This window comes from Heteronotia binoei, chromosome 5 (assembly GCF_032191835.1).
Source record: "Heteronotia binoei isolate CCM8104 ecotype False Entrance Well chromosome 5, APGP_CSIRO_Hbin_v1, whole genome shotgun sequence".
In the NCBI taxonomy this organism is placed as follows: Eukaryota; Metazoa; Chordata; class Lepidosauria; order Squamata; family Gekkonidae; genus Heteronotia; species Heteronotia binoei.
Genome location: NC_083227.1, coordinates 86138335 through 86160266, shown reverse-complemented (window position 1 = coordinate 86160266; position 21932 = coordinate 86138335). Strand labels below are relative to the sequence as shown.

The 21932-nt window shown below is 40.0% G+C and overlaps 1 protein-coding gene across 4 annotated transcripts in view; it reads right to left on the bottom strand.

Moving 5' to 3' along the window:
- Positions 1 to 682: 682 nt before the first annotated feature.
- Positions 683 to 21932, bottom strand: part of TASOR (transcription activation suppressor) — an 82218-nt gene continuing 60968 nt past the window's right edge. The window contains exons 16-24 of one of the 4 annotated variants that reach the window (XM_060239742.1): positions 20526 to 20673; positions 19041 to 19097; positions 7378 to 8330; positions 6932 to 7054; positions 5864 to 6023; positions 3853 to 3961; positions 2271 to 2455; positions 2024 to 2182; positions 683 to 1437 (exon numbers count right to left, since the gene is read on the bottom strand). In XM_060239742.1, the coding sequence (XP_060095725.1) occupies positions 878 to 1437; positions 2024 to 2182; positions 2271 to 2455; positions 3853 to 3961; positions 5864 to 6023; positions 6932 to 7054; positions 7378 to 8330; positions 19041 to 19097; positions 20526 to 20673 (2454 nt within the window). In that variant the 3' untranslated portion in view covers positions 683 to 877. Of the gene's footprint in view, positions 1714 to 2023; positions 2183 to 2270; positions 2456 to 3852; positions 3962 to 5863; positions 6024 to 6931; positions 7055 to 7377; positions 8331 to 19040; positions 19098 to 20525; positions 20674 to 21932 lie in introns of all 4 variants that reach the window. The other 3 variants (XM_060239744.1, XM_060239745.1, XM_060239743.1) reach the window with 3 other exon arrangements.

The window sequence follows — 21932 nt, the reverse complement described above, 5'->3', positions numbered from 1 at the left end:
AAGGTCTCCAATACAATTTAACCTGCCTTGTTTCACATACAGGTACACAGGATTACGTGCCCCTACGTAAACTGATGTCAGTGAAGCTACAAACACTATGAAGGACTAGAGCACAAGTAGTCACTACAGTACTTTTGTCTGAGCTAATTTTAATACTGAAATATCAACAAAAAACATTTAGAGCCTTGGTCTTAGAATAGTAATCTTACACAGGTCATGCTTTCAACAACTGAAGACCTAACTGAAAGATCATTTAACATATAGAGACAAAGAAAAAACCCTTTAGCTGCAAGTCTTTTCCAGAAACAGAAAGCAGGACAAAATGTAACTTGCGACTGTACCCTGTTTAGATGATAATTTTATTTTCAAAATGGAACTGCACCATTCACTGGTTGTTCTAACTGAGGTATACTGCCCAAAATCCAGGATATTTGCTAAACAAACTAAAATGTAAAGCTTTTGGTACAAAACTGTCAAATACATACATAACAGCTTTGATGAAGAAAAAGTGGTTTGGCTATCCTGTTACATGTTGCCATTAAAACAGTCTTGGCGTTTCACATATGTTTCAGGGCCAATATTGTTTACATTAAAACAGACTTCAAATAGAAGTCTTAATTACAGGTCAAATACAAAATGTAAAAACTCAGAAGTGCCAACAAACAAGTTCATTCAAGTACAATAAATGTTAAAAAATATATATTTATTTCAAACTCCAGGTGCTTCAACTGGTACAGGCCATCATGATTTAAATAAGACAGAACAACCAATTGAGAAGAGAGACAGGAAATGTTTTGATCAGAGAATAGAAACTGTTAGATCACTTTTTTTAGTAACAGAAAATTCACAACAACTTATAAAAATTTTTTAGCGTTGCTTAATTCTGTTTTGAATGCGGCCTGGAAGAATCACAGCTGACATTCCAATTACTGGGAGATGAAGACTGGTCCATATCCATGTTCTGGCTGTAAGCAGTCAAGAAGTAATTTCCACTTTCTTGGTTTCGACTTGTTGATATTGGATACGTTGCTCCTAGAAATGTCTGGTGAGTAAGAACATTAAAGTGACTGAACTGATGGGACACACTTAATTGTCTATTGTAAATCTGAAAGTTACTGAAAGGAACTTGTTCAGCTGCATTGTTTTTTTCTCCTTCTGTAGAGCATGTTGTAGACACTGGAGTAACTGGTTGTATGTCTTGCACATCCATTTTAGAAGTCTTTTCTGTCACAAGGATGTGTCCTTCAGCAGACAGCTGTGTATCAAGCTGAGAGTTCTGCTGGCAGTCTGCTCCATGTGATCCTTTGGTCTCTGTCCGCAAAGCTTCCAAATGGGAATCATGCTTTGAGACATCATTGCAAACTTCTATTTGGGACGCTTCATCCCCTGAATCCAAAGACATGTCTTCCTCATCCTTCTCATCGTTTTCTACAAGAACTACATTAAGAAGAGAGAAATCCTACTCTATTGAAATAAAAAACTTGTTTAAAAATACTACGCACTACTCACACAGTGTTAGGCTTCAGGTTTGAAAGTCGCATATCACTTAACGGCTCGTCTTCTGTCATTTTTGTTCACTTACTCAACACACACTTAACCCTCTGTGTGAACGTCCGGATATTCCGATGCTAAAAGCTTCTGCGAAATGGGTTCATGCTTACTGTTGGGAAACCCCAACTTCCAGCTCCAAAGGAGTTAATGTCAAAACAGCATCTAAAGTTATACAGGAGGTCAGTATTTGATATGAAAATTACTGAATACAATTACTGACACCCTCACTCGCTGCTAAACACTTCCAAATCTTATCTCCAGTATATTTATAATTAACCTCCTACAACTTACGGAAACTTCTTGGATACCTCTATTAGACCATTTCTAAATTCTAAGATATTACATAGCACCCTTTCCTCTTTATAGTATTTAAATTATAGTCTGTCTCATCTTTTTATTTATAGTTGACACACTACATTTTCCCTACTTCTAGCTATCTGTATGTGAGCAAATTAAATAAAACATGTAGTACCTGATTGTCTGTCATGATCAACAGGTGGAGGAAGGCTGTTTTCTTCAGTAATTGAGTTATGGTAGCCAACAAGGCTTTTAAAGTTATGCATGAAGTTAGCAATTGTAGTGACCACTATTCCATTCTCAGTGTAACTTCCAAATGCTTGAACAGTCTTTTCTAAGTAAAGAAAACAAAAAGATTATTTGGTATATACCAACCCCAAACAATTTTTTAAAAGAAGGGCAATCCCAATAATGATTTCTACCTGTAAGGAAGACAATGTGCCTTTGTTGCAAATTCTGAGCCTGAAGATTGATTAGACAGTCCAATTCTGGAGCATTTCTAGTCTGAGAATCACAGTTATGATATGACAGGATCTCAACCATGTGCTTCTTTTGATAAGCATTCAGAAGTGTCAGCAAGGCATTTGCATTTGCATTTGCACTTATTCTGGAAAAAAAAAGCAAGGAATCTTACTCTTTAAAAATAGGAGGCAATTTCTGTAATGAGGCCAAAGAACACCTTAATACAAACATCTTATATAACATTAATAGGCTTTTACTACGTACAGAGAAAGCAAGGCCACAAATAACACCCTAGGTCTCATTTTTAAATGAATACTTACTTGTATGGTACAGCTTTGCACAGTACAACCAGAGATTCACAATACAGCCTTGGAGAGAATTAACGGGCAGAAAAAGACAGTAAATCTCTATGGATGCGTAAAACTTTATAGAAAATCCTGTACTCTTAGGAGGGTTCTTTTTTAATGCAAGGGAGGTATGAGATGGGCCAAGACAAAGGAGGTTTTTAAGCATGAAACAAATCAAAACTAGAGACTGAAGCCCCCCAGGAGGGCAAAGGACCTATTTCCCCCCCTACCCAGGAACCATGTTTCAATTTTTTTAAACTGGAAAGACTGAAATACTTTCTCTTTGGAAAGGAGTACAATGCTTTTTAAAAGACACAAGACCCCACTTACTCAAAATGCTTTCGAGTATTTGTATGAAATTTGACCAATAAACAATCTACAGCATTATTATTCAAATGACTGCCAACCTGTTTCCACCAAAGGCACCTGGAGGTGCTCAAAGACAGCATAAACTATCACATATTAAAATCAAATTTCTTTTAGAAATGAACATGATACCACTTAAAAAATAATTCATGTTTACATTTTCCAAGATGTGAAGTTTAATTAAGTTTCCAAATCTAACAATAGTATTTCAATACTATGAGTGTATGAAGACTGGTTGAGAGGGAGTTTGGTGTAGTGGTTAAGTGCATGGACTCTTATCTGGGAGAACCAGGTTTGATTCCCCACTCCTCCACTTGCAGCTGCTGGAATGGCCTTGGGCCAGCCATAGTTCCCCGTAGGGGTTGTCCTTGAAAGGGCAGCTGCTGTAAGAGGTCTCAGTCCCGCCTACCTCACAGGGTGTCTGTTGTGGGGGGGGGGGGTGGAGGTAAAGGAGATTGTGACTGCTTTGAGACTCTGAGATTCAGAATATAGAGCGGGATATAAATCCAATATCTTCTAAGTCTGAATAATATTTCTCATTTTATTTACTAAAAGATTTATGGTTTCTATTTTCAACTTATTTTTCCTTTTTCTAAAGTGGCAAAAACAATATCTGCTTAAGTAGAATAAGGTAAAACAAGCTGCAGTTCTTCACTATCAAATTTTTTTCCATTTCTGGAAAATTTATGTCCGTATTTAAAACTAGTAACAAATACAAATAGATGCGGCTGCGAAAAAAGGCACAATATATATCAACAGACCCTTTCCTAAATTCACAGATATCCATTTTGTGCAATTTTAATACTTAATTGTGCACAATACCACATACCTTCCAAGTTCTTTCAATTTTTTTTGTATTTTACAATGAACTTTCCATTGCCACTTTCCATCTGGAGTACTCATCTCTTCAAGGAATTTTAGAAAATTGTCAAGCTTATCTGGTTGTCAAGACAGAAAGTACATTGAAGTGCATCTTTTAGACTTCTTAAACCTAAGCTTATTTCTCTAAGTGTCAAGTTAAAGCAGTACATTTTATTCAGAGAAACTGAATTTTCTGCAGAATACATTTGCAGTCCCAGCACCTATTGGAGGGATAATTCAGCAAAGGCAAAGGGCCCCTTCACAACCACCCACAATAACACAATTACACACATTTTTTCAGAATACATGTGAACTAAAATAGCCATAACTTTTATTTGTTACAGCAGTAAGAAGCCTTGGCACAAAATGGGTCCAATGGATGCCTCCTATCTGGCAGTCGATGCAGCCCATTCCACCCCAGCAGGGGTGGGAGAACCATAGAATGAAGTTTCTGAATTCCACAAGGACAACTGCTACTAAGTGGTCTCTCTGCCACATAAGCATGAGGGTAACCCATTGGCACTGAGCTGGGCATGCCCCTTGAAGTCTCACCCCAATATCCCTTAATGGGATTCCCATAACCTAAGAAAACAGCATGCAGGAAGATTTTCCAAAATGGATCTGACCCCATGTCTTAATGTTGTGAAAAAATGAAGCAGATAAACAAAGAAAAAACATCACCCGATGCTTCCCTATAATGTATCCCTACCCCTAGCAGGATTACACTACCAATTCTACAAACCTGTTCCCATCTAGCACTAATACAAAGGGAGCGATGGGTGGACAACACAGCCAGATGAGAAGGGATGGGTGGCATGGAGCACTTTAAACTCCCCAATGGCCACTCCCTTACCACTCCCCCAAGCTCAATTCAGATCTGGCCACAGGTCCACTTGGGAAGGTTTTCCTACTGCTTCCGCTGCCAGGCCCGCCAACTGCCCTTTCACCCCATCCCACTTTTCCGGATGTGGCCATAATAACTGCCTGTTGCTCTGCTGGCTTTCCCTCCACATGGGACTACAAAAGGGGCTCATAGTGATTCATAGGTCCACCTATCATAAGCAATTTTTAAAATGTATTGATCTAGAATTTTTGACTTTATTAATAGGCCATACCCACATCTCTATATTGCTGCTGGTTTATTAAGAGGAATCTTTGTATTTGTGCATAATTACTAATACTTCTAAAGAAAACAAGGTTTTCAGAAAAGTAGTTATTTAGAACTAGACAATCCTTAGAAATGGTAATACCACAGATTCCTATTTTATGAATTCAAAATCTGATGCTAAGACACCACATTTCATCACATATATAAAAATCTATAGCTTTCCACTGAAATCTGCACAAACTCTTGAGATGTTCAATGGTGATGTAATATTCCCGATTTCTGGGAGTATGCTACAGTATCACTATTATTTTCTCCTTCCCCTGATGTGGAATGCCCTCCTCCCACAATGATCTGCTTTAAAAAATGGCACAGTGCAATGATGCTGACCAATGTTAAACATTAATCAGAAGATGAAGTAGGCTCATAAATTCCAGGCTATGAGAAAACTTTGTTACTGCTAGCTCTGGATAGCACTAAGTCAGATCTTATACTCTGGCTGGGTCAAGCAAACAATATAAGCAGAAGAAATCCAGCTCAGTGACTTTAGTCCAGTCTACTCATCATAAAGACCAATAAACTGTGTGATAAAGATGGTATGCCTGTGGAAATTATTTTTTACTTCTGTACAGAATTTGGATTTCAGGTGCTTTGTACTCCAGACAAAAACAATCCTGATACTATACTCTAGTAACAAAGCATCCTGTCTTGCACAGCAGAATTCCAGTGATAAACCAAAAATATACCCATTAACTTTTTAAAGCAAACAAACATATGGTACTCAGCTACCTAAGGATCCTGAAGTTATGCTTGAACATAAGAAATCAAATCTTTTCCCAGCACTGAACTTGCCTATGTTAAAAAAAAGTCTTACCAACTGTAATGAATTCTGGATTAAGAACAGATTCATCAGAGACAATGAAGCCACCAGAAACAAATAATTCATTATAAGTATGATTTTTCACATCATCCAGACTATCAACACCAGCAAAACTGACACAGGATAGCCTCTTCAGAGTTACTAAACAGGGTATCTATTTGAAGAGAATATATAATTATAATCAGACAGTACAATAAGAATTAATTAGGGCAGACTGTTTGTTAGTGCTAGCTCTGTATATCAGTTACTGAATTAAGTCATACCATTAACACTGTAAAGTACTTTTACGACTTTCCTCTTTGACAAGATTGCTCTCTGAAAAAGTAGATATGTCTGTAACTTATGTCCATACTCCTGAGCTATTGTCCTGGTTACTAAGGAAACAATAGTTTTGATACCAGTCATCAATCTATCAGATACATCCAGAAAGTGCCCCATCAGGGTACCACCACACCTTTTGTTTAAGGTCTGGGAAACCTCACACACCCCTCCCTTGAAAGGGTATAAGACATGCTGCCCAACTCTGTGTGACTCTAAATGTGCCCACTACAGAGTTTCATCTGCCCCCTCTCCATAGTATGGTGGCCATTCCTGATCTCCTTCATGGACTCCTGCACATCTGATAACATTACCTCAAAAATCTCTTACATGTCTCTGAACTCACCCCTTTCTCTGTAAGCCTTGACAGAGTATGATATTTTATTGCGCTCTGTGTATATGTTTAATCAATACCTCAAATAAAGCAACTATTTCTTTTTAAATTGGTCCCAGCTGGAACTCATTTGCATATTAGGCCACACACCCCCAGGCACCAAGCCAGCTGAAACTGTTCCTGTGCATTCCTGCTAACCCCCACCCCCATCTCAGTTATTTGAGAGTTTTCCTTTTGAAATGGACCCTCATAGACACCAGTAGAAAGATCCCTGTTTACCTCTTTCTGCTAGCTCTCTCTCTTGAGCTAAATTCCCCAACCGAATTGAGCGAGGCAGTTTGGGTAACACCACTGACAATCTTTACTGGTAACAAAACTGCACATGAATGAAAGTTATGAATTTCACATACCTTATGAATCTGACCGGCAATATCTTCATTTTGGATAATTATAAGTAGTTTATCCAAGTCAGCCCTTCTTCTTAAAAACTGTTCAGGATGGCATTCTGTATTGCCTAGTTTAATAAGATATTCCTAAACAGAGTACCAAAAAGTTTAAGCCAACAAAACAATTAATAAATCATATTATTTCATTTACATATAAAGAAATTTGAAAACACATAACAATGCAGGAACAAGAGCTGATTAAATATCACACAGCAACATACTTAATACACAAGGATCAATATACTTATGCAACAGTGTGTCTTAATTATTGCACTTATTACCATCATATCATATTGTGGTTTAGCTTACTTCTCTTATATTTATGCTCAACCAAAAAATCTCTAGAAATATCTTAGTAAACAAGGTTATCAATAACACAATATCATGCTAACATCTCAAAGAAATCATACCTTTATTTCTTTACAGAGTGTACTCTCTTGTTCTTCATGAATGTAGAATTTCACAGTGTTTTTTCGTACATCTTTGATTATTTTGACAATGCTATCAAACACTTCCGGCTTTATGTTGATTATTAAGTCAGCCAGGGCTGGCTGAGTTGTAACGTTTACATTATCTGCAGGCTTTTGTGGCTTATCCGGCTGTTGCAAAGGATCAACACTAGATAGATTTCCATCAGCTGTCAGTTTTGCCTCTACAGTAGTTCTCACTGGACTCTGTTCTTTTTCAGTGTCCACAGTCACCAATGGCTTCTGTTCATTAATGCTGGAATCTTCCACTGCATTGTTATCGAGTGGTTCCGGCAACAGGTCCGTATCAAAATCATTGGCAGCAGGTGCTGGTGCCACAGGTTCTTCTGAAGACAGATTCGATGCGGTGTTCATAACAAAATCATTTGCTGTTCTAGAAATGCACGTATATGGTGCACGAGGGATGCCATATGAAGATAAAGCAACATTGTTGAGCTTTTCGCTCAGTCTTTCTATGTATTCTTGGACAGCAATGTCTGATGCCTGAAAACATATGTATTGTGAAAGTCTCATTATCCTTTCCTTGGCTGAAAAGACAGGTTTGGATATGCCACTTACATACATAATATTCTTCTGTTGCAAAGTCTCCTGAATCCTGTTGGTGAAGTGTTTGTATTCATCTAATATTGCTTTTTCTATTATTCCACTTATACAGTGCTTATCTGCCAAACAGTGGTCTGTTGCAAACTCATGTTGATCTTCAAGTTTCTCCTCTTGACCTGTATACATTCCATCTTCTATTCCCTGTTGTATGTTATATGAGCTTTCAGTAAATTGATAATCAGACATTTTTTGCCTGTTTATTACTCGGGGATCATCTTGAAAAGCATCCTTTGGCGGTGAATAAGCCAGCAGCTCTTCAGGAGACTTTAAACCTATACAGGAAGAATCAATATTGAATGACCTTCAAAAACTTTCAAAAGCACACAAAACATATTGAATGTTAAGGTTTTCTGCAGTCAAATGAATGACATTGCCAGAGTAGCAGTTCACTGTTCTGATTTAAGGGTACAGCTGGTGTCCTTAGATAACTTCTTGGACCCAGCTCCTAAGGCTATTACAACACTCCTAAAACTTCTCCATTTTTTTGTAATTAACATTTTATTGGAGTTTTCCAATACAAAAAACAAACAAGAGTGCAAAGGAACAAAGATGTAAATAACATTGCAGTGCAGTAAATACTGACTATAGCTAAGTAAGAAGTATGTGTAAACAAGATGTAAACCTTGTTGGATAAGAATACAACAGCTAAAACTTCTCCATTTTTAAGATCTGACAATGATGTTGGAGGAAGGAATACATCCTCATATAAAACATTGTAGTGTCTATTTGAACTGCCTTGGAATCAAGGAGAGAGCTTGCTCTATAGTAGCAAGGTATTTATTATGGTAAAGAGGGCTGCATAGCTTTGCCCCACCTGCCAAACTGTGACAGTTGCCATGGTTGCTGTGGCACAAAACACTGGAGGGGGGAGTTATTGGTGATGGTTATGCAAGGTTCATCTTATCATTTCCTTTTTTATGTGGATTACAATGCTACTGTCATGTTTTTAGATTTAACGGAAAAACTTCAGGAAAAACTTCATTAAATGAAAAACCCAACATCCTTGAAACACTGCCCACAAAAATGTTTTTGTTGCCATAGTTTGTGTAATATTGATGATTTAACATGAAACTATACTTCTAACACTATTGTTACTATAACCAGGAACTCATTTGCATATTAAGCCAGACCCCCTGATACCAAGCCAGCCAGAACTGCATTCTTGTGTGTTCCTGCTCAAAAAAAGCCCTGACTATAACACAGAACTTCAAACTATGCAGAACTTTCTAGTTACTGTATTACTATAAGAAAAGTAAACTGATTCTAACTACAAATTACTCATACTTGTTAACAATTGTTAAGATTTAAGAAAATCGTGATCAAGAGGCTTCTCCTTTACATGTTTTAACATTAGGTATTTATTTAGTTCCATTTATATCCCGCCCTTCCTGCCGAACCAAGTTCAGGGCAGCTTACACGCTCATGCATATGCATGGGTATAAACATATAATAGGGCATAAAAACTATAAAACAATTTAAAAACATGAAGATTAACATTTAGATGCTATGCTCTTACATTCAGATTTATGCTCTCTATTCGTGAGTCTTAGATGGTCCTTTCCGCTGCTGCTATAGAACGGCTTGCAAGAGGTGGCCCAGATGTTTCCTGAGAACTGTAGTGGCCAGCAGTCTAGTTTGCAAATGCCTGGTGGAAGAGTGCCATTTTACAGGTCCTGCGGAACTGTATGAGCTCTCGCAGGGCCCTAACTTCTTCTGGCAACTCATTCCACCAGTGTGGGGCCACTATAGAGAAGGCCCTGGCTCTAGTTGTCATGAGCCTGGCCTCTTTAGGGCCGGGGATTGAGAGGAGATTTTGCGACCCAGAATGAAGTGCTCTCTGGGGAACATGTGGGGAAAGGCAGTCCCTAAGGTATGCAGGTTCCTGGCCATATAGGGCCTTAAAGATAAGGACCAAAACCTTGAAACGAACCCAGTATGCAACGCTTTCAGCCCAGGTTGAATATGCTCCCATAAGGAAGGCCTAATAGCAACCTGGCTGCCGCATTCTGCACTAGTTAAAGCTTCTGGGTTTGGGACAAGGGCAGCCCCATGTAGAGGGCATTGCAGTAATCCAACCTTGAGGTGACCGTAGTGTGGATCACTGCTGCTAAGTCGTTGCGTTCGAGGCAGGGGACCAACTGCCTTATCAGCTGAAGGTGATAAAAGGCTGATTTGGCGGTGGCTGCCACCTGGGCCTCCATATTTATAGAGGGATCCAGGAGCACCCCTAGGCTTTTAACCTTGGGCGCTGGTGTAAGTCGCGCCCCATCAAAGATGGGTAATAAGACCTCAGTTCCTAGACCGCCATGACTTAGGTACAGGACCTCTGTCTTCATCGGATTCAATTTCAAGCTGACTCAGCCTGAGCCACCCTGCCACAGCTTGAAGTGCCATGGTCAGGTCTTCTGGGGAGGAGTCGGACTGGCCACCCATCAACAGATAGATATGCAGTGCCTACACAACATGCTCAGCTGACAACAGTGATTAATACTGGAGTGCAAAGAAAACATACAAATCATACATTTTTATAAAACCAAAGGCTTATTCCATGTGAACACACTTTTGGTTTTATATTAAATTGCTGAAAAGAGCAGTGGCAAAATTTCAGTCTGAATACCTGTATCTGAAATGAAAGACTTGAGTGGTACTTGAGTATTAAGAAGAAATCAAAACAGGAGAAGATAACTTTTCAAGTGTATTTTAACTCTGTCAATTTGTATCCCCTGACTATTATTACTCATGTAATTCAACATAAAACCAGCTTTTAAGCACCTTAAGCCATTTGCACATCCACCGAAAACTGAGATGCATCATAGACAAAAAAAGATGGTTACTTTTGTCCACATTGCTCAAGTACCACAGTTCACATACAGACAACAGTGACGTGATTACCAAGCTGGTTCATTCATTTCATCACATTATAATCAATAACGAATCAGAAAATAAATTAAACATTTTGAGATTGAACAATATAGTATTAAGTCTAATACTCTTATGGCACAAGACTGTCATACCTCTCTGGATGGTTACAATAATACCATATCAAATGGAGGGGTAAGGGCTGAGAAAACGAGAGGCCTAATTTAGATGGAATTTTCCATAGCCCTCAGATGTAAGCTTGGTGGAACAATTCATTTTGCAGTCCTTGTGGAACTGTTTTAGTGTATTTTACCCAGAGCGCCCAGGATCTCAGCTGGGAAGGCATTCCATGAAGCTGGGGCAGTGCCTGAGGAGACTTTAGATTTAGATGAAGCCAGTTTTATATTCTGTGGGTCCAGGATCACAGTGTATGATCACAGTTGGTGTATGATGAGTGCAGTAATCCTTGGGGGGGGGGGGGAGAGTGTATGCCAAAATCTTGGGTTGAAGGGACTAGCTCAAACTTCCACAGGAACCTCTTCTGCTGTCTTGTCAAAATCTAGGGAGCGTATGCTGGGAATGAAAGGAAGAATTCCCAAAGCACCTCTTATAATTTCGTAGAGTTTTGTGGAAAGCCTTCTTGTCCCTAGTCTCAACAAGGATTTTGTCTAAGGACTTGCTGAAGAGTCTGTCTTCTTGAAAGGGGTATGCAGTGACTATAGCTTTCAACTGGTAGTCTGCTTGTCATGCTTTAAGCCACAAGGTCCTCCTTGATGCTACAGCAGAGGACATAGCTCTAGATGGAAAGATCATGTGATCAAGGGCTACATCATTTAAGAAAGAGACTGCTTTTAAGAACCTGTTGGCTCCTTCCATCAAATAGTAAATTATCTGGAATAAGCTGAATGATTTGTCATGCGCAGACTATAGAGGCTTTAGAAACTAGTGAAATGGCTATTGATGGTCTAATAGTCATAGCTATGGCCTCATGGGCTTTCCTCAAAGCAAAATTCGCTTTCTTATCTAAATTGTCTCTAATATTGCCTTGTCCGTACTCTGACAACAATCCAAAGGATAGTAGTGCTGTAACAAAGACATTCACAAGGGGAACATGTAACAAGTCATTTGTGAATGATGGTAACACATACAGATTTTTGATGAACCCTGGGTACTGTTTGTTCATCACACGTATTTGCTCACTCAACCTTGAAAGTGGAGGAAGACTGAGGCTGGTCATCCCCTGAAGGAACCTCCTGAAGCTCCAATGCTGTTATGGTTTTAGACAAAAGGTATTGAAAATCCTTGTTCCTAAAGAACCTAATGGACTGCAATGGAATTTCAATTTCTACTTCCTCCTCATCTAACAAAATTTTACCTCCTCCTTCTCATTTAATTTGCTATCAGAGACCAAGTACTCTCACCTGAAGGTGTGCTCTCTTTGCCTTTTTCTGATCACCCCTTTTTGTGCTGCCTTGGTAGGCCATGGGGCTCTACCTGTAGTCTGCAATTTTAACTACTTCTCCCTCAGGAGAAGGGGAAGAAGGCCCTGTAACACTCATCTGTCTAAACCAGGGATAGTCAAACTTGCTTAAAATAAGAGCCAAATAGAATAAATATCAGATGTGATATGAATGTCAGAGGTAGGTAGGTAGGAAAATAGATGGGGAAGGGAAAGGTGAAAAGAAAGCAACTTTAAATGCATTCTCCAAGCCACTGACTGGCTTGGCTTAGAGAAGTGATTTAAAGAGAGAAATGCCTTCTTCAAGCTAGCTGACAGGGTGGTGGGTGCTTTGAGAGCCAAACAATATGTGTGAAACAGCCACATGTGGCTCCTGAGCTGTAGTTTGGCCACCCCTCCACAGCCTCTGCAGGGCTCATGGAGCAGGGATGCATTGTGGAAGATTTGCCACTAGGGCATACCAAGGAAGCTATATCAGCTGCCAGCGTTGTGTGAGATCACAGCCTTCCGCAGTGTACTACAAAAACTGTTTTTTAATAAGCTTTTTTGCCTTACATAGGAGTAGGCTCCTTGGGGACACCTGATCAAGCTTTCCAAGGTCTTTTTGGCTCCTCTGCAGTCAGTGGCAGCAAGGAGGGCATTGTGCTCCTTGTCCGATAAAAAGTCATCAGAATCTGACCCAAAGGTCTCCATGACAGCAATGGGTCAAGGTACTGTCACTGGAGAGTCAATAAAATGGCTGCCACAAAGGGAATAGCTCTCGAGAATCTGCTTTGGGTTATTTTTATAGATCTCCGGAAGACTGCAGAGTTAGGAGAAATGAAGAAACATAACAGAAAACAAGAAGATCTCATAACAGAGTCTAGAAAGAAATTATAGAATTAAGGAATAGATGCTGCAAAGCCTAATTTACATTGCTTTCTCTGTGTGGAAGGAAAAAACTGAGAGGAATGGTGACTCCCATGCACAAGACAGGAAGTAGGAAGAAACTACAAGTTCTTACAAAAATCTTCCAACATTACAGAGAGGAAAAGTCTACTAAGATGGTTCCTACTGTGACATGTGCAGCATAAAGAAAATATGACCTTTCATAATTGGTTCATTTATATGAAAATTCATGCAGATTTAAGATTTGTACAAACAAATCAGTAGAAATGTCTTCATGAAAATGAAGGCCATATTTATTTGCTTGGGCCTAGTCTTCTACTCTGTATCACTTTTGTAATTGTAAGATTAGCCTTAAAAATAATCAAGGGAAGACTGGTTACTCATCCCACCACACTCTTCTGAAACTTTTTCTCACCCCTTCTAGACACAAATAGAGGACAGATCCCTTTTCTTCTCTCCAACTCATAGAAGATTAGGAAGCTGAGGCAGCTGCCCTGTTTGTATGGGGCAGGGCAAGTAGTGATTGCTCCTCATCTCCCTTCCATACATTAAAGAAACTGGACCTACAGACAGCATCCATAACTCGACTACAGATAGAGAATGGGCAATTCCATCTAAGAAAAAGTGAATAGCTAGGCATGGTCACATCTTCCCGTCCTTTATATTAGGAGGAGGGTAAGAAAGAGAAGCAGGCAAGTTTGCTGCACTTGCTCAGGGCTCATGCACTCTTGCAGGGCCAGAAAACAAAAGCAAATTCAGCCAACAGGCATATCGTGTTTAGAATGGAATCCTTTCAAAGGCAGGGATCAATCTCCATCCCATTCTCAGACGCACACACACACACACACTCCTGGAATAAGGAAGGCAAGCTTCCTTCTGTAGTAAATACTGTGAAGCTGTTCTGGATGGGGTGTGCTTAGCTTCTCTCACTCACACTTGTGGTGTGCAGTTCTTCTCATTTCCATGTTATGTTCAGTACTTTGTTAATCTGTCAGCTGGCAGGAACAGACCAAACCTCCCTGTTTCCCTCACCCCATCCACTGAAGACACTTTGGATTTTATCTCAACACTCAAGCAGTAAGTGGTCTCCAAAAACACATATTGGTGTTTGCCACATTAGAAACCATGGGTTTAATGAGTAATATACAATGTGTTAACAGCAAAATTTGAACACAAAGAACTGTCCTATACTGGATCAGATTGTTAGCCAAATGGGCTTGTTACCTTGCATGCCAACACCCAATATCGGACACAATCAGTGAAATTCTATTAGTAGACAGAACTTTTATTGCAATAAAAGGAGACTCCAGGTAGCCAAGACCCCAGAAATCTGAAGCTGGTTTCTCTACACTCAGTTTTTATACACTGCTGTGAGCAATCCTCAGACATGCACAGATGTCTGGTATGACATAGGTTCCATTTTCCTGGCATATCACTGCCCAGCAGACACACATTAAAACATACGGCTTCTCATAAACTTTTTCTATTTTCTTGTTCCTGTGGTCTGGGGCTGTCTAGTTCCAGTTCCTTAAAACAGTCCGCCAGACATTCAGTTTGCCTGTGATCCATTCGCTCAGCCTTCACCCAGTTCAGTCCCACATTCTCTTTTCCCTTGCCAGATGCTGGCATTCCTTAGTGATGTCACTTAGCTCAAGCTGATATATTTTTAGCTTCCTAGCAAAGACCTGCTTTCTGTTTTTTAATAAAAGTTGTGTTAGATGGTTAGCCATGTTACCTTAAGATTTTACCTGAAATATAAGCATTGCTACCTTGTGTATCAAGATCATTGATACATGACACTGTTGTCTACTCTGACAGGCTGTGGCTCTCTAGGGTCTCAGACAGAGGTCTTTCACATCACCTACTGATACTTTTAAATGGTGATTATGGGGATTGAACCTGGGGTTTTGTGCATGCAAAGCAAATACTCTACCACTAACCCATGCCCCCACCCCAGTTTATAGCGGAGGAATATAACATTCTACACTGTCTATTTGAGAGGGCATAAAGCTTACATGTTACACATGAGATATACAAAATAAGTGCATGTGCCAAATAAATGCACACTTTTTTACTTCTGTTGCAGAGTCCTAAAAGACATGCATGGAGATGTACAGATCACAGACTACATACTGTTTATTCATCTGGATACACAAATTCCTTGTTGCAATTAACATACCTGGGAAAAAAGTAAGTTTAAATTATTGGCACTTCTAGGAACCATTATCCTGATATCAACTAAACACATATTCTAACTTAAAGATGCAGAGTTGACCTGTGTCTACTTTCTTTCTTCCTGAACAAGAATCTTTCTGCTGGCAATAGAAACTTTGTTATTTGAAGAGATAGGAAGGGCACTTTGACTGCTTCTTCCTCACTATACCACCTACTTTGCAAGGCTTCTAGTCCACAAACTCCCCCCCCCCCCCAGTCCCCAAAGGTAAAGCACCAGTTGTTTCCGACTCTGGGGTGATGCTGCTTTCACAATGTTTTCATGGCAGACTTTTTGCAGGGTAGTTTGCCATTGCCTTCCCCAGTCATCTACACTTTCCTCCCAGCAAGCTGGGAACTCATTTTACTGACCACGGAAGGATGGAAGGCTGAGTCAACCTGAGCTGGATACCTGAACCCAGCTTCTGCCGGGATCGAACTCAGGTCATGAGCAGAGTTTAGGACTGCAGTACTACAGCTTTAACACTCTGCGCCACCCAACCCCTAGCATCACCTTTTCAATGCCCAAAAATATAGCTACTAAATGAAGGTGGAAAATAAGGTGGAATTCACTGCCACAGGGGGTGGCAGCAGCTGCAAAGCATAGATAGCTTCAAGAGGGGATTGGATAAACATATGGAGCAGAGGTCCATCCAGGCCTGTAGCTACAGGGGGGGGGGGCGGCCGCTCTATTAAACCGCCCCTTCGCTATGTAGTGCCTCCAGGACCAGTGAGGGGGAAAGTGGCAGAGAGAGAGAGAACGGCAGCTCAAAAGACAGGAGGACAGCGGCAGAGAGAGACAGGGGGACAGCGGCGGGGAGAGAGAGAAATTGGCAGTACGAAAGATGGAGGACAGAGTAAGAGATTGGTGGAGCAAGAGAGAAAGAACGGCACTGCAAGAGAAAGGGGGACAGTGGACAGCGGCAGAGACACAGAAAGCAGGAGAGTGAGAAAGCAACAGCCAGAGAGAGAGTGCAAGAATGAGCTGGGGCCAGGCGGGCTGGCTGCTGGAGGGAAGAAGCAGCCAAGCCCCACAGGTCCCCCACCAAATTTTTCAGTTCCTGGGCCCCTCCACCCAAAATTTTCTGGCTACGGGCAAGGGTCCATCAGTGGCTAGGCTATTAGTCACAGTATTGTTGGAACTCTCTGTCTGGAGCAGTGATGCTCTGTATTCTTGGTGCTGGGGGGGCAAAGTGGGAGGGCTTCTAGTGCTTGGGCCCTGATTGTGTCTGGGGTTTTTGGCCACTGTGTGACACACAGTGTTGTTCTGGATGGGCCATTGGCCTGATCCAACATGGCTTCTCTTATGTTCTTATGTTTAAGACCAGCATCCGCCTTCTACTCCTAATGTCTGCATTGGAAGACAACCCTCAGCATAACTGTCAAAAAAAGATAGGTAGGGAAAATATTGGCTAATAAGGCTGTTTTGCTATGCATCTTATACCAAAAAACCCAATCTAGAAAAATACCAGATAAATAAGCATAACTTAAGACAAATTTCTAAGCACAATGGCACGTGAAAAAATTTCTCCATGAGTTGATATTTCATTACAATTACAGACTAACAGAATACCTAAGACCAGTGTTCCCTCTAAGTTGAGTTAGTGAGAACTAGCTCACAAATTTTTGTCTCAGCTCAGGAAAAATGTCCCTAGAGCAAACAAATTTATGCAGTAGCTCACAACTTTATTGCCAGTAACTCACAAAGTAGAATTTTTGCTCACAAAACTCCACAGCTTAGAGGGAACATTGCCTAAGATCTGAACTAATGCTGAAGTCAGATCTGGATTCTGGCTTTACTAGTCAGCCTTGAACAAGCTGCTGTATTTCAGCTCAGCTACCTGTTTGTAAAATGGAAATAACCCTATTGAGGATGTAACAGGTAAGGTGTATAAAGCTCTTTGCGCACGCTGGTTACTGTTCATATGGTTTTGAAACCTACTACAGTGATAAAGTACCCTTGAACAGTTTGCAATTGAAAAATTGTCATTTCTGCAATTATAAATACAAATTATATTACAGACCTTCAGCTCTTACCCCATCCTAGATTAAATAAAGGATGATAATCATAATGTTGCCATTTGTGAGGAGTCACAGAAATTTGTCTTATGATAGCCATTATTTATAGTTATTAATATGCTAGTAATTAATCTCCTAACAATACTGGGCTCTCGGTACTATTGCACCCCTTTCATGTCTTCTTGTCTGTCACATCCCTTTGACAAATTAAGATAGGGCATTCCCCTGGGAGGTTCGGTGGCTCAGTGGTAGAGCATCTGCTTGGTAATCAGAAGGTCCCAGGTTCAATCCCTGGCATCTCCAACTAAAAAGGGTCCAGGCAAATAGGCATTAAAACTTCAGCTTGAGACTATGGAGAGCCGCTGCCAGTCTGAGTAGACAATACTGACTTTGATGGACTGAGGGTATGATTCAGTATAAGGCAGCTTCATATGTTCATATGCTTAGATAACCCCTTTTGTGGGCAGTGAGGTAGTCTACCACTTCAAACTGCTGAAGTGCCCGTTCAAACCAGAACTGCTCCCAAACTTGTAGATGTACTACAGCAGCTGATCTACTTGCAAGTAAGTGCTCCAGTCTACTTTATCAAATAAAAAAGGGACAAGACTATACTGCAATGATATCACTATTAGGACTTGCAGGTAAAACCATAACCTGGAACAACAGATATGAACTGCATCAACTGCTTCCAAGTTGTCCTTGGCCACAGAATTTGGGGGGGGGGGGGGGGAATAAGTTTGTATTTACATGCCACTATGAAGGTTTCAGTCATTTTCTTGTAAAGTTTCAAGAGATGCTATGACTTAAAGAGAACCAGTTTGGTCTAGTGGTTAAGTGCGTGGACTCTTATCTGGGAGAACCAGGTTTGACTCCCCACTCTTCCACTTGCAGCTGCTGGAATGGCCTTGGGTTAGCCATAGCTCTCGTAGGAATTGTCCTTGAAAGCTCTCACAGCCCCACCCACCTCACAGGGTGTCTGTTGTGGAGGAAGAAGATAAAGGAGATTGTAAGCTGCTCTGAGTCTCTGATTCAGAGAGAAGGGTGGGGTATAAATCATCAATTCTTCTTAAAGACTCTAGAATCACAAAATTACACATGTGCATATGAAATGTGCGTTCATACTTTAATATTAATATGTGTATACACAAATACACTTCAAAAACGGCCTTGGGTATTCAACAGCAGCTTTTTCATTTACAGTGAATGCCCACAAAGGTACAGTAGTCTTTTATTAGACTAATGCAATGAGATTTTTATGCATTTGGAAAAGCCAGCTTTCCCTTGTCTTCAGATGCTTTTCCAAATTTGGCCTATGAACATGGAATTCTATGATATTATTGAACATATATATAATTTACTTGTAAGACTGACACACAACTACATAGGCTGTCATAACTGGGCCTTTATATCTCAGGTCTTAGTATTTCTTGCTTCAGTGGATTAATTTTCACAACTATATGGAAAACTACGGTCTCTTGCCAGAAGAATATTTCTTCTCAGCTATCTGGACAGCAATGGCATAGGCAATAAAGGCCATCCTTCTCACCTGTTTGGTTATCTCCATGTTCTCTCAGTTGCTCCTCAGGAACTCTTCCTGCCCCTCCTGAGGGAGAGCAGCAGTTAGCAAGTTTAGATTCTCTTAGTATGTATAATGTAAAATCCTCTCACACTTTTGTGTTACAACACCAATTTAAAAATTGATAGCCCTCTATAAAGTGTATTAAAAACTGCTATTATTTTCAAGTAGATCTGGATATTACAGAATCTCCTTTTGATTCAAGAGACTAATTCCAGGTTCACTAAGAATATTAAAACTGCAAAAGAGAGCAGATTGGGAAATCCCACATTAAACATTGTTGGTGTTCTAAGATTTGAGCTACCTAACCCTGCCACTGCTGCTTCCACACACATGTTATTTCAAAGACTCCATATTCCCCAAAGGGGGGAAACATGCACACACACACAGCATAAACCAAGTATGATATAGATAGAACCACCTTCCTCAGAGTCCATACTGATGAATATGAAAAACCACCAAAATCAAGTAGGTCAAGAAATGGCTAGATGCTGTTTAATAAAACAAATATGTCTCTATACATTAGCAGAACATTTTGTAGGCCAGAAGATATCAAAAGAGTTAATAAGAAGGATCAATAAGAGACATTCCACTGGACAAGCCACAGTAAAATGAATTCTATAAGACTAGCCTCATGAGCATTCACCCCTACCCCCTGCCAAACATCCTTCTAAAAATGCTCCCACACAGGTCTGCAGCTTTTTAAAAAAAAATCCAAAACAAACTACTGAAGAACTCAAGAAGACCACTGACAAAAGGATGAAGTACTTTTTTCTTAGCTTTTTAGTAAAACAGTTAAGATGTTCCTAGTAAGATGCAGTAATACTATTTGCTCAACAAGGCTCATTTCATTCTTCAAATTACTGAGCTGTTTAATCATAGAGATAGCCCAGAAAAGTTGCATTATATCTTACTTTGATTAAGAATGGCCAACTGGCAAGCCTTTGATGAAATACAGCCTCAGAAGCAGTTTCACCTAGCCCTTGATGGCCTCTATCAAGTTTTGATCAAGGTGCAGTAAAAGCTTTGCCCAACTTCAATCATAAAGAAAATGTCTTTCCATGTTGAGAGACTACTTACACATTTTATAAATCTCTAGATTTCTTATGCAATGTCCCAGCTTTTCCTCAGTACATGTGTTCCTCAGGACTGCAATGCCTTTCTGCTAGATGGCATCAACTTTATTAAGAATTCAATGCATCTACTTCCAGTCAGATGCAATGAATATGAAAACTCTAGCAATTTAGCAGATGTAAACTGAATAGATAATGTACAACTGCTTAAGTAAAACCCAACATGGGTGCATTTGCAGAACATAAAGTTCAAAACGTTCCATTAAAAAATTGGTATCTTCAGGATAAGATTAATTAAACATTCTCATCCCTCAATCTTCATCAAAATAGGGTCTCTGGAAGATTTAGATATGAGATCTATTTATAAAGTTATGTTACTTACCTGTTATAGGAATTAATTTCCAGTTCATTGCTGTCTCCCCAGTGTTATTTGAGTTGGAATGTTGCCTGTGATACTTCTGTTCAATGGGGGTGCTGGGACATGGGCTGCTGCAGCCATCAAAACTACTTACACTTCCAGTGCTTGTTTCCTAAATAAACACATCGTAATCAGTTTATAATTATTCTTCAGTCACAATTCAAAGCTATTATTCTTTTGCCGTTGTGATGTAAAATAGTTAAGAATCTCTAAAAATGTTTTCAACTTTGTATCAAACCACAACATAAGCAAAGGGTTTGACATTTAAGCCTTATATGGCTTTATGTATGTATGTATAAAATGTATACCTAAGCTTTGCTGTTATGAACCTCTGAAAATAGCTTTAGGGGTAGGCAGAAAGTCACTTTCCAAGCAATTAAAAGCAGTTCTCCTCCCTACCTCCCATACTGCTTTAATCATTTGCTTAACTTAACTCTACTGCAGCAGCTTCCCTCTTGTGTTTTGTGAAAGTAAAGAGGCAGCATATCCAGGCTACACCTTTGGTCTGGATGGGAGAACAACAAAATTGGTTCCCTTTCCCATTCTTCTCTCATCTTCCTCCTACATGTGTGCACACATGTACCCTGACTCTGGAGCATGTCAGAGTCGCTTTGCCTGATCAAAGTTGCTATTTGCCTCTTGCAGAGAAAAACTGATGTAACTACATTTTCTCCCCTGTAGGGCAAATTACAATTTGAGGCCGTGGTAATAGACTGCATCAGAAAAACAGTTAAAAAAGCACTTCAGACTTGCTCCACAATGCTGTAGCTTTTGTTCAAGATGCTATTCTGCATGTGGCCCTGAGCTGCTATTTTGTGACTAATAACTTCAAAGACTCTTAACAAAAGTTTCAAACAGCTCCCAGAAACATGAAGTCCACCCTTCTCTAGTTTAAAAAAACCATTCAAATAGTCAATTTAAATAGAATAAAACTGATCAACAAAAATCCAACATTTCAAGAATCACACATCCATGTTACTTCATGTTAAACATTTATATAAGGAAAAATATAACAATGACAGCATCAGTTAGGGCTGCCAAGCTTCCACTGGGAGCCACTGGTATGGAGCAGGCGACCAGGGGATGCCCATCCCCAAAGAGCCCCATCATTGCATGGTGTGCCCTGCATAATGACATCACCCAGAAGTGATGTCATTGCACTGTGGACACTCTAGTATTCACAGTAAAACTCTATGGTACCACAGACTTTTTACCATGAATCCTAGAGCATCCCTGGTGTGATGACGTCACTTCTGGGTGACATCATTGCACCCCACAGACTTTGCACAAACGAGAAGAGTTCCTGCCACTGCAGCAGGAGGACTTGGCAACCCTAGTGTCAGATAAACCAGTCTAGGGATTGAGTTCCAA